Raw genomic sequence first — 13,183 nt, 5'->3', positions numbered from 1 at the left:
AAAAAAAAAAAAAAAAAAAACTTTTGGCATGTCCTAGAGACGTGTCCAAGACTTTGATCGGCCTTGGTGCAGTGTTCAGAGCTGGGAGAAGCCTTCAGCTAAGGCTAGGTTCACACTGCGTTTTCAGCATCCGTTTAACGGATACGTTTTTTTTAACGTCCAGAAAAATAGGGTCAGCAACGTTTTTTGGTCCGTTTTGGTCCGCCAAAAAAAACGGATCCGTGTTTTTTTATAATGGAAGTCAATGGAAAAACGGATGCACACAAATGAATCTGTTTTTTGCAATCCGTTTTTCATGCGTTTTTTTGCAAAAAACGGATGCTAAAAACGCAGTGTGAACCTAGCCTAAGCCTCACTCCCCAGTTTGATGCCTTGTCAGTCTCATTCCAGGAGGCTGTCTCTATATAGATTTACAATGGAGCTCATTGCCTACAGTGATCTGCAGAGTAAAGCACTTAGCCGAGCGCTTCTCCCAGTTCTATCCTAACCTGAACACCCATACATTCAAAACTTTTGATAACTCCACTTCCTGGCTACCGTATTCATACCATGTGATAACTGACCCTATTGTGCATCTATAGATTGTATGCCACATGATAAATCCTGATAAAAGAAATTGTCTTCTTGCCTCCACTGCTGTGTTTAAATCATTGACATTGGCGTATTATCTTCCAGGCGTTTATAAGACGGTGTTTAGCTTACCGCAAAGAGGACCGGTTTGATGTCCACCAGCTGGCCAGTGACCCGTACCTTCTCCCTCACATGAGAAGATCCAACTCTTCAGGAAACCTGCACATGTCTGGCCTAGTGGCCTCCCCCACCACGCCTACGTCAAGCATCATTTCATACTGATCTCCCGTCTAGGCCGGCATGATTATGTGTTCACTAGCTTTCAGGTGCAGATTTTAGTTAAAAAATGAATAAAGATTTGAGTAGTTTTTTTTTTTTTTCCTTTCTCTTTTTGCCCTCCTTCAACCAAGGATGTGTTTGAAGACGTTTGTGTGTATCGGGGGGATCGATCTCCTTAGTGTTATTTGTATGGCGAGCGAAGATGACTGTGAATATATTCTCCTTGACTGTAATATTTTACATTGGCCTCAATGTGCTGTTAAGCCATTTTCAAGCTACAGAGAATGACCTGGGCTGCGCTCTGGTAACCCCACGGGCCAAGCTGGCAGATATGAGCGTGCCCGTGAAGCTGGGTTCATTCTCATGGAAGAGAAAAAGGTTGTGCTTTTTATTTTAATTCCCCCCCCCCCCCCCCCCTCCATTAGAGGGGACTGTAAATATTCTTTGTAATACTAAAACACAATTGGTTGATACTGGAGAGTTTTAGCTGGAAGGGCATTTTTCATTCTTTACAACAGAAAATCCACAATCCGATAGACGACCACGAAGGGATCACGCACTGCCCGGAGTCTCCGACACCTGTATATTGAAACCAAAGCTAAAAGAGAGAGTGGGGTAGTCACAATTTGTGTGTATTATACGTTTTTTTTTTCCTTCCTGTTCACATTTTTCTGGATAAAGTTTTGAGTTGCACTTATACGTTCTGGGGTTGACTTTTTCTTTTTCATCATTCCACCTTCTTTTTTTTCTCTTCTCTTTCTCTTCCTTTTTTTTTTTTTTTTCTTTTTGGGCCATTATGTATATATACCACACGCCGTAGGTACCAAATGCTCTCAAAACTTTACATGAAATTTTCTATGCAGGACAATGAGAAATTCCCTTCTATTGCTGATGTATATTGTTGTACAGATGTCATTTTCATTTATTCATGTACTTTCAGCAGCTTTTCCCTTCCCCCCTTTCCCCCCCTTACTTGTACAAATGTTTAAAACTATTGCTTTTTCTATTGATTTTTTTTTTCTTTTTTTTTTTAAGTTTTAATTTTATGTCTCCTGAATGGCGCTTTTCATTTGCTGCTAAATAACTTCTCATTTTTGCAAGACCATAAGAAATGGCTTCTGTGAAAAAGGGGCTAATGGGAAACCGCTCACGAACCCGGACAGTCCATTAACAAGCATGTGTATCACATCTGTAAGACATATACAGTACTGTAAGCCTGTTTACGCTTTTCTTAACCGTGGCATGTTGACGACTTATTGAGGAGGGACTCTGGCCGCTTTACTTCTCGGAGCGTTCCTCCACTCAGGAGGGCGAGGGTGTAAAATACATTAACACAGAACGACTTCTCTTGGCTTATCCGGTGTTAGAACACAACAGACTTTTTTTTTCTGTTTTCCTAATGACGTAGTATTCTAGAAACTTACTTTCTAGGCTGCTGTCTTTCTCTACTGCACAACTGTTAGAAGACCTCCCCCTTCATGGCAGCGCAAGTCAACAGTCTCTGCCAGACGAAAGGGCGGAGTCCTCGGTCACATCCATGTGTACTTTAGTTCATGTTACAGAAAAGGAGGCGTTATTAACAGATTACCATTTAATATTGTACAGTTAACTGTGGCTCTCGTTTGAAATGTTGCAAGCAATTTCATTTTTCATTGTACATAAATCTACATTAACTGTCTCTTTAAGATGCTGCTGAAATTGTAGAGAATGTAGCCAAAATAGTAATAAATAATGAAAGTTGAAATTTCAGATTTGTGTTCTGTGGTTCATTCCGGAGAAGTTTGGGGCAAAAAAATTGCACATAGGAATCTACACTGATCAACCATTGTCAGCGTTTTCTCCTGGGGGAACTACTAAGTTAAGAATTCCTTTGTTTATATAGTGCCTACATATTTGGCAGCATTGTACTGAGGTTATCATCTCTTAAAGGGGTAAGCCTCTCCGCTTAAATCATCTGCCCACCTGGAGACTAACGATTAGTTTCATCCTTCCCCCAGTTCCAAGTCTGCTGGTTTGTGCTGAAGACACAGAAACATGCTCATGTAAACAGTGTCCCTGGCCGGCTGTCTCTGTAATGCCGGGAGGGTAAATCTGAGGTCAAGTTGCTGGTGCCCTTACTGTGATTATCCCCTCTAGAGCATTACAGAGTGCAGAGACAGACAGGTATTTTACCGGAGCTGAATACCCCTCTAAATAGGTCCCTGTCCCCAAACTAAATTACAGATTCACCTATCAATATGTATTCGAAAGGAGACCAACGAAAACATGGGGAGAACATATAAACTCCTTGCAGATGGTGTCTTTGGTTGGATTTATGTGGAAGACTTTAAGGAGTTTTCTCATTTTGACAAGTTATGCAGCATTCACAGCATAGGGCATAACTAAAATATTGCAGGGGGTTCAACCACTGGGGTCCCTAGCAATCTCCTGTGGCTCCATAGAGAATGAATAGAGTGGAAAAGCACATGTGTGACCCACCACTCCATCATTTTGGGGTTCCTGTTTATAAGATGGTGGTTGTACCTCCTACAATCTCTTGGTTATGCCACATCCCTTCCCATGTATTCTTGCCAAGAAAGGATAAACTGTAAAAATTGGTTGATCCTCCAGGCATTAAAGGGGCTGAGGCACTTGCATGAGTTCTGCAGCCTCTTCATATTGTTACCATTACAATTGCCTTACTTTTAGTAACAGTGGTGCAAAAAACTGCAGTGTTTCCCCATTCATTTGAAACAATTTTGCTGTTTTTGCACGGCCAATACTATATATACAGCAATTGCAAGGACAAGTGCAGGTAATTCAAGAGGCTTCAATGCTCACACATTCGCTGCAGCCCCTTCAATCAGCTGTTTAACTGGGGCGAAAGGCAAACACCCTCCATTCATTCCATGTTAAAGGGGTTATCCAGCGCTACAAAAACATGGCCACTTTTCCCCCTACTCTTGTCTCCAGTTCAGGTGCGGTTTGCAATTAAGCTCCATTTACTTCAATGGAACTGAGTTTCAAAACCCCACCCAATCTGGAGACAACAGTAGGAGGAAAGTGGCTATGTTTCTGTAGCGCTGGATAACCCCTTTAATGGTTTATCCCAAGTACAGGCCATCTAGATTTACAGGCATCCTAAACTCGGGCAGTGAGCCCACATCACAGGCCTCTCTCCCAACCATCACCTTGCTCTGTACTGACAAGGGGCAAGAACCCCAAAACATCAGAGATGTGTGACCACGATGGCTGTATAAGGAGTCAAACATTAAATTACATCAGGGATGGGGAACCCTTGGCCCTCCAGCTGTTGCAAAACAACAATTCCCATGGGAATTGTAGTTTTGCAATAGCTAGAGGGCCGAAGGTTTCTCATCCCTGACTTACAGTGAAGTTACCTTTTATGTATGGCACTAGACCATTTGTTTTCTTCAGGAGGAGACCTACTTTGCATATTTCTTCCCTGAAAGTCTTAAACCAGTTTGGCCGGCTACATAAGGGGAGACAAATTACCCCCCCCCCCCCCCCACACCACCACCACCAGGCCCAATCTCAGACAGAGAACAGGAGAAAATAAAGGTAAAGTGGGCTTCACTGAAATGCTTAATCTAATAAATGCTTCAGAAACGACTGGAAGATGACTCTGACATCAGTGACAAGGCTGTATATTAGCTGTAATAGGGGCCCTATAGTACATGCACATGCCTCCCATTTCATACAGAGGTTTTCTCTGTTAAATTCATACATTAAATTGTGAAATTAGATTTTGTACATAAAAAAAACATTGCCTACCTTCTGCAACCTATAGAGCCTTGACAAATGATGTTCCAAATGATGTTCCAACACCTCAAGTAGGTTGGTAATGAATATTAGCCCCATAGACTGTAGATTCTCAATAGATCCTGTCAGTCATGCCTCATGAATTTGTTTTTGAAGGGTGTTTAGGTAGTTTTGGCCTGGTATAATATGGATTTCTTTAACTGATTTTGTATCAATATAATTGAGCTGTATTTTACTATATAACCACTAGATGGCACAATTGTAACTGCTTATACCAGTCAGCTATTTTTGATTATTTGACAGTAATATAGGAAATGGTGGATTATACCTGTGCTCTGTAATGGCTCGTGTGCATAACCGCATGATGTAGAGATCTGTGGTAGGCTGCCATAGGCACATGTAGCCTCACAGTCCTCGTTTTTCTTTAATAATATGGTATACTTTGACATTATTTTAAGTCACCCTGAAGTAAATAGGATCATTGCAGTAAGTGTCTATGTAGCCCTCCATAGAAGAAGTGGTGAGTGTGCGGCTGACTGTTGTAGCAGGCGCCCTTCTTTGTGTGACTGACCGACCACTCCAGGAGCAGATTTGATACTGATCTTTAATGTTTGGTCCACACTTACTTTGCTTTTTTGAGGTGCTGTCACTTTTACTCAATTCACGGCTTATCCTTCAAGGAACACTCTGGTCCTTACCTATATCCCCCCCCCCCCCCCCCTCACATCAGTGCGGGGAAGGTAGGTGGCCACCCCGCTCCTATACGTCTTCCAGCCTCACTGTTCTGCCAGTTGAGAGAACCTTTTCTGCCCTGTCATCATGCCATTGGGGTTTAAAGTCATATAATGCAGATTCTGCTATATAGAGCACTTCTGTGTGTATATACCCATAGATGTATATAAGCTACGTGTCCCTATTTAATGCACTCAGTATATAAACTATTAGATGCATATGTATATAGTCATATTACATATACAAGTATACAAAGTCCATATGGTGGCCATATAGACATATGATATATCTAAAGAGGTATTTCTGGCCCTGTGACACCCTTGCTTGCCCATAACACATATATTACAAAGTTATATCACTATGTTATATATTTGAATTACCTTATCTGAATGGGGCAGGTTGCTTTCAGGGACACGCGCCAAAGAATTAGAGTGTTTGGGACGGTGTTCCCAGCCGTGTGATTGACTGTGGCTGTGAGGGTCAGCCCCAATACTTTAATTAAGATACGCGAGTTCCCTCTGGTACCCCCCAATCCCACATTAGAACCATCCCTGGCCGTGATGTCACATCAAGATAGTCATGGCTCGCCTCCGGACAAGCTGTCTCAAGCCCCTGCGTATCCCTTTAAACCTAGTGATCTCTGACATGCTAGATAGTATGTAATATGAGCTATCCCAATGGCCCCCAAGATATATATCTATTGGATTAAAGGGAACCTAGCTCCAGGTGTGCAGGATGGTACCTTAAGGTGACCCTGATACTAGTGCGGTAAATATCATTTAAATCGCCCCTATGGTTCCCTTATCCTGTTACAACCATCAGCCCTAGGGGGTCCAGCACTAAAGGCCCTTTTACACGAAATGATTATCATCCGATATTGGCTATTACGGCCGATAATCGCCTTAAGTAATAGAAGACAATGATCAGCTGACATGAATGTATCAGCAATGTATCCAGATCATCCCCATACACTGACCCATTTAGTGGTAGGCATCAATGGTACACAGGCTCTGCACACCATGTAAGTGATTACAGTGCAGCTACTAATGACTCACAGGCGTCTTCTCTAATCGCAGTCGCTCACTTTTTGCTTTCTTCTCCATCTTGCTCAGCCATCATGAAGACTTTTCACGGATACTCGTCTCCACAGAATCTGCCAGACAAACATTTTTGGGTTCTTGCTCATACAGTACAGACATCCTCTGTGCCCTCATATAGTAATAATGCCTCTTGCTGTGCCCCTTTATAGTAATAATGCCCATGTGTTGTGCCCCCATAGAGTAATAATGCCCCTGTGAATTGCCCCAATAGTAATAATGCCTCCTGCTGTGCCCCTATATAGTAATAATGTTCCCTGTGCTGTGTCCCCATAGTAATAATGCCCCTGTACAGTGTCCCCATATTAGTAATGTCTCCTGTACTGTGTCCCCATTGCTGTGCCTCTATAGTAATAATGTGCCTTTGCATTGCCCCATTATACTCACCTAATCCAGGCATGGGTCTTCCTATCTTCTGGCTGTCTTGTCAGACAACAAGAGGGATCCTCCAGCAGGTGCGATGACGTCATATTACTGCGCCTGCTGGAGAGATCAGTCCTGGCCCAGAGACACTGCTGAGTGAGGTGGGGGTCCTTCATGGGGCTTGGGAAAACCTGGATTTGTAATCTGGCAAACTGGCTGCCTTGATTGCCAATCTGTTGGGTGGAGGGATGTGTGGTGTGTGATGGGTGTGGTGTGTGATGGGTGGGGGGCTGCTGTGTGTGTCCTGGGCTGGCCAGTTACCTGCTCTGCTGCTTGTGAACAATCATCACGGAAGGTAGGAAGGAATGTTGAGGACTTTGCCAGAGCAGGTGAGTGTGGTTTGAGCAGGGCAGTCAGGCTGAGGGGAGCACTGAAGGAGAGGACAGCGGTCTGTCAGGCTGCCCCCCCCCCCCCCCCCCAAAAAAAAAAAGTGTTGGTCCTGTCAGTGTACACTGTGCTGTGCCGCTGTCTCTGCCTGCCCTACCTCTTGTTGCAGCCACACATTAGAGCTGGCTATGACTGAGCCTTCTCCTCTTCCTCTGACCTCTACTGTGGGTGCAGAGCAGGCTCCCCCCCTTGGCATCACCACAGGGAAGCTCTGCATGAGGTGGCATCCAGGGTCCCCCTGGCACCACTACAGATGAGCCCTGCATGATGTGTAATCTGGGGTCCCCCTGGCACCACTACAGATGAGCCCTGCATGATGTGTAATCTGGGGTCCCCCTGGCACCACTACAGATGAGCCCTGCATGATGTGTAATCTGGGGTCACCCTGGCACCACTACAGATAAGCCCTGCATGATGTGTAATCTGGGGTCACCCTGGCACCACTACAGATAAGCCCTGCATGATGTGTAATCTGGGGTCACCCTGGCACCACTACAGATAAGCCCTGCATGATGTGTAATCTGGGGTCACCCTGGCACCACCCCCACCACATCACCTCAGGGAAGCATCTGGGGTCCCCCTGGCTGTGTGACGGTTGTGGGTAAAGCTGGACCTTGCAGACGCAGGTAGTAAGGATGGGGATGATGATAAGGAGGTTGCAAATTGTGCGCTTTGCAGCATAAGGGGTCTGTGGAATGATTTTCTTCTGAAGCACCTGAAGTATAATTTTATTCAGGGGTCTGGGGTATAAATTTATTTAGGGGGTCTACATTTTCTACTTTTTCAGGGGACTGGATATGATTTTATATAGGTGTTTGGGATCTGAATTTATGCAGTATGAATTTATTTAGGGGCGTGCAATATTATTTTTTCTGGAGCCTGGAGTATAATTTTATTCAGGGGGTCTGGGGTCTGAACATATTAAAGGGTCTGCAATATAAGTGTATTTTAGGGGTCTGTGCTATGAATTTATTAGAGGTCTGAATTTCTTCTCTGTCTATAGAGGCCGGTGATGACTGCAGAAGTGAGAGACCAAAGATCTTTCAGCAGCCACTTCTGCAGTCAGGAGAAGTCACCTTGGTGGTCGGGGCTAAATGGTGAAGAAAAGAGAAAGTGAACGAGTCAGATGAGAGAAGATGCCCCCTGTAGTGTCTGGATTTTAGAGGGGCTGCCGCATCTTCTGATCTGTCTGGTACAGTAAATAACTGTATTAACCATGAGTTCACAGTTAAAAAAATCTGGAAACATAAGAATAAGGCCCGGCCTGCAAGGATATTTTTTTGTCACAAGATCAGTAGCTATTCTGTTTCAATGTCTTTTTATTAAGTTTTTTCCATTATATTTTTACACAAACAAAGTAAAACAAACAAAATACCATCTTATTTGGTTAGTCTGTAACATCTTGTACAGTAACACATATGAAAGAATACAGTATTATCAAGTCATAATAACTCTTTAAAGCATTCTGGTGACTGTCAAATAAGGAGTATATTGACTTATGGTGTTTATAAATTCACTAGTAGGTTACTATCTGACAGTAGATGGTCAATTTAACAACTAACAAACAAATAGTAATAATAACAACAACAACAACAACCACATCCAACAGGTGAATACATACTTAAAGGTTTTCCTGTTTTAAAGGTTAGATTTCAAATAACGGTGGTGATAAGTTGTTAGTGATTTTGGGCCTGTAATTTAGTTCCAAGGTGCCCAATTCGTATAAAATTTATTTAGATTATTGTTCCCTATCGCAATTATTTCTTCAAAATTATAACTCTGTTGAATTAGATTAGTCACTTCTTCCCTGGATGGAATGATCGTCTGTTTCCAATATCTGGTGAGTATCATTTTTGCGATTACTAATATTTTACTGACTATAAATCTATGCTTACTAGGTAATTTGTCAATTCCTATCAGTAACATTGTCAAATATGCATTGAGATCTATTGGAGTTTGGGTTATTTTTGCTAGTAAATTAGAAATCATGTTCCAATATTCATAAATTTTTGGGCATTCCCATAGGATATGTGATAGATTTCCTGTATATCCACATCCTCTCCAGCATTGTTCTGGGCATGAGGGAAAAATATGATGGAGTCTATGTGGAGTATAGTACCATTGAAGCCATGTTTTGGTAATGGCTTCAATGTGGTTGACATTGGAAAGCGAGGCATGAGAGTATTTTAGCGCCAATTTCCATTCTATATTGGAGAAAGAGGTTCCCAATTCTTCTTCCCATTTCTTATACGGGCCACATTTTTGGAAAATTAAGTATTCATCTAGTATATCATATACTGCTTTAAGTCCTTTTACCTTTGATATTAAGTAAGCCAATAGTTGTGAGCAACATTCTGATGGAATTGGTCTATGGGAATGCACAAATTGTTTCATTCTAAGGTGTGTAAACACCTCTCTAGGAGGTAGTCTTTATTTAGATACCAGTATAGGGAATTCTATGATATTAACCCCATCTATGATTTGGGACATAGTAGTAATACCTTTTTTAATCCAACTTGAAATATCTATGTCAGAAATACAGTTTGATATCAGTTGTATTGGGGTATATTTCAAATATATATTGGACATGTTTTTGCTAGATTTTTGTGCTTGATCCCAACAATACAAGCTTGTCCTCGAAAGAGGCGATATGTTATTAGGAATTTGTATATTCCAAAACTTGTAAAATAGCATAGTATACATATCTTGATTTTTCATATAGTATCTTTCAATGTCGACCCAGGGTAATATTTCGGATGACTTCCAGTATCTTAGTTGTGACACTAGTGTCGCTATATAATATCTCCGTGCGTCGGATAATCCTATACCACCCGCCAATTTATGTTTAGTTAGTAGTGAATAAGCTATTCTGGGGGGTTTGTTCTGCCATATACACTCACCGGCCACTTTATTAGGTACACCATGCTAGTAACGGGTTGGACCCCCTTTTGCCTTCAGAACTGCCTCAATTCTTCGTGGCATAGATACAACAAGGTGCTGGAAGCATTCCTCAGAGATTTTGGTCCATATTGACATGATGGCATCACACAGTTGCCGCAGATTTGTCGGCTGCACATCCATGATGCGAATCTCCCGTTCCACCACATCCCAAAGATGCTCTATTGGATTGAGATCTGGTGACTATGGAGGCCATTTGAGTACAGTGAACTCATTGTCATGTTCAAGAAACCAGTCTGAGATGATTCTAGCTTTATGACATGGCGCATTATCCTGCTGAAAGTAGCCATCAGATGTTGGGTACATTGTGGTCATAAAGGGATGGACATGGTCAGCAACAATACTCAGGTAGGCTGTGGCGTTGCAACGATGCTCAATTGGTGCCAAGGGGCCCAAAGAGTGCCAAGAAAATATTCCCCACACCATGACACCACCACCACCAGCCTGAACCGTTGATACAAGGCAGGATGGATCCATGCTTTGTTGACGCCAAATTCTGACCCTACCATCCGAATGTCGCAGCAGAAATCGAGACTCATCAGACCAGGCAACGTTTTTTCAATCTTCTACTGTCCAATTTCGATGAGCTTGTGCAAATTGTAGCCTCAGTTTCCTGTTCTTAGCTGAAAGGAGTGGCACACGGTGTGGTCTTCTGCTGCTGTAGCCCATCTGCCTCAAAGTTCGATGTACTGTGCGTTCAGAGATGCTCTTCTGCCTACCTTGGTTGTAACGGTTGGCTATTTGAGTCACTGTTGCCTTTTTTATCAGCTCGAACCAGTATGCCCATTCTCCTCTGACCTCTGGCATCAACAAGGCATTTCCGCCCACAGAACTGCCGCTCACTGGATGTTTTTTCTTTTTTGGACCATTCTCTGTAAACCCTAGAGATGGTTGTGCGTGAAAATCCCAGTAGATCAGCAGTTTCTGAAATACTCAGACCAGCCCTTCTGGCACCAATAACCATGCCACGTTCAAAGGCACTCAAATCACCTTTCTTCCCCATACTGATGCTCGGTTTGAACTGCAGGAGATTGTCTTGACCATGTCTACATGCCTAAATGCACTGAGTTGCTGCCATGTGATTGGCTGATTAGAAATTAAGTGGTAACGTGCAGTTGGACAGGTGTACCTAATAAAGTGGCCGGTGAGTGTATATCTAGAGAGTAGAGCTCTAATTTTAGAGAAAAAGGACAGGAGAACTCTTATAGGTAGGTTGCGATATAAATATAACAGTTTTGGTAATAACATCATTTTATAGGACGCTAATCTTCCTAGCCAGGAAGATTCTATTTTTTCAAATCGTACTAGATCTTCATGGAACGTTTTCAAGAATGGGACATAGTTGGCCTTGTATAGCGTTTTCATAGAATTTGTAATATTTATACCTAGATATTTGATACTAGATTCTTGCCAATCAAACCTATATCTAGCTTTAAGGTAATTTAAGGAGTCTGGAGATAAATTCAGCGGTAGAGCTTGGGATTTTGTTTTATTCAAACTATAGTAGGAGATGGAACCAAAGAGGGATAAAAGGTTCATGGTATGTTCTAGAGATATTTCAGGGTCCGACAGTGATAGTATGATGTCATCTGCATAAAGTGCTATGGTATGTTGTCTATCTCCAATGGAAATGCCTTTTTCTTGTTTGGGTGGGATCTGATTGATTGAGCCAGTGGTTCCATGCATAAAATAAAAATTAAAGGTGATAATGGGCAACCCTGTCTAGTACCGTTATTTATCGTAAAGCTGTCTCACAGGGTGCCGTTTATGAATATCTGGGCTGACGGAGCAGAATAGAGGGCTTGGATTGCTGATAGGATCATACCGTTGAATCCCATTGTGCTCAGAGCCGAGAAGGCGTGCGACCAATTTATGCGGTTGAACGCCTTCTCGGCGTCCAAGGCCAAAAGCACCGCTTGGGAGTTATTTTTTTCTATATGGTGTATGATATTTAAAACTCTACGGGTATTATCGGAGGTTTGTCTGCCCTTCACAAAGCCTGTTTGGTCATTTTTCACCAGAGATGGTAGAATATCTGCCAATCTAAGGGCTAAGAGAGAGGGGAGATTTACTGAGTTCAAAAAGAGCTGAATATCATTTTGTGAGGGTTGTTTGATCATAGTATCAGAATGTAAATTGTATAAAGTTTTATAAAATTCTCTGAATCATTCGCTACGTCTCTAGGGGCCGTGATTTTGCCTGTCTTATTTTTGTTCCATAAAAAGGGGATTTTTGTCTTATAATGTTGTTGTTTAAGTCTATGGGCAAGTAATTTTCCTATTTTATTATGATCAGTAGCTATTCTGTATAGCCCAGGCATAAAGAGCATATGGGTGTTATGACTGATCCTCTGGATGTTACTGTGACTGATCCTCTTGGTGTTACTATGACGGATCCTCCGGTTGTCACTATGACTGATCCTCTCTGTGATACTATAGCTGATCCTCTGGATGTTGCTATTACTGATCCTCTAGTCTGTAGGATGTATCCCTCAGTAGCGGATTATAATAGGTCCGTTTCTGATGGCAGCCTGGGGCCCTGATCTCCTGGGGGGCCCATGGTCAACCAAAAAGACTTCTACTTTCAGTAGTGTATTATCTCCAGGCTACAGTTCTGCCATGATTTGCATAACAATTGCTGCTTTTTACCGCAATTTTGCACAAATCAGGGCAAAACTGCAGCCAGGAGACAATGCAGTAACATTAGTAAAGGACCTTATCATGTGACAATGATGTCACCACAGGTCCTTTACAGGCTGCATTATGGGGGAAAAAGACTAAAGGTAGTGCCACCATAGTTACAGTGGGTCGGGGGGCCCAAACTTGGTGAACAGCCTGGGGCCCATGGTAAAGTTAATCCATACCTGGTATCCCTGCACAGTTTGATGCTGCCAGTGAGAAATGGATAGTGTGTAGAGTCAAGGGGAATCATAAGTCAGTTTATTAATAGATTCCCAGGAGGAATAACAGGGGAAC

The 13,183-nt window shown here is 42.5% G+C and overlaps 1 protein-coding gene across 3 annotated transcripts in view; it reads left to right on the top strand.

Annotated features, from left to right (window-relative positions):
- TLK1 (tousled like kinase 1) overlaps positions 1-2,598 on the top strand; it is a 198,855-nt gene extending 196,257 nt beyond the window's left edge. For all 3 annotated transcript variants that reach the window (XM_069982897.1, XM_069982895.1, XM_069982896.1), the window contains one exon: positions 676-2,598. In XM_069982897.1, the coding sequence (XP_069838998.1) occupies positions 676-852 (177 nt within the window). In that variant the 3' untranslated portion in view covers positions 853-2,598. The remainder of the gene's footprint in view (positions 1-675) is intronic.
- The last annotated feature ends 10,585 nt before the right edge of the window (positions 2,599-13,183 follow it).

Source organism: Dendropsophus ebraccatus, chromosome 9 (assembly GCF_027789765.1).
Source record: "Dendropsophus ebraccatus isolate aDenEbr1 chromosome 9, aDenEbr1.pat, whole genome shotgun sequence".
Classification (NCBI taxonomy): Eukaryota; Metazoa; Chordata; class Amphibia; order Anura; family Hylidae; genus Dendropsophus; species Dendropsophus ebraccatus.
The sequence above is the reverse complement of the archived record's forward strand: the minus strand, read 5'-3'. Positions and strand labels throughout refer to the sequence as shown.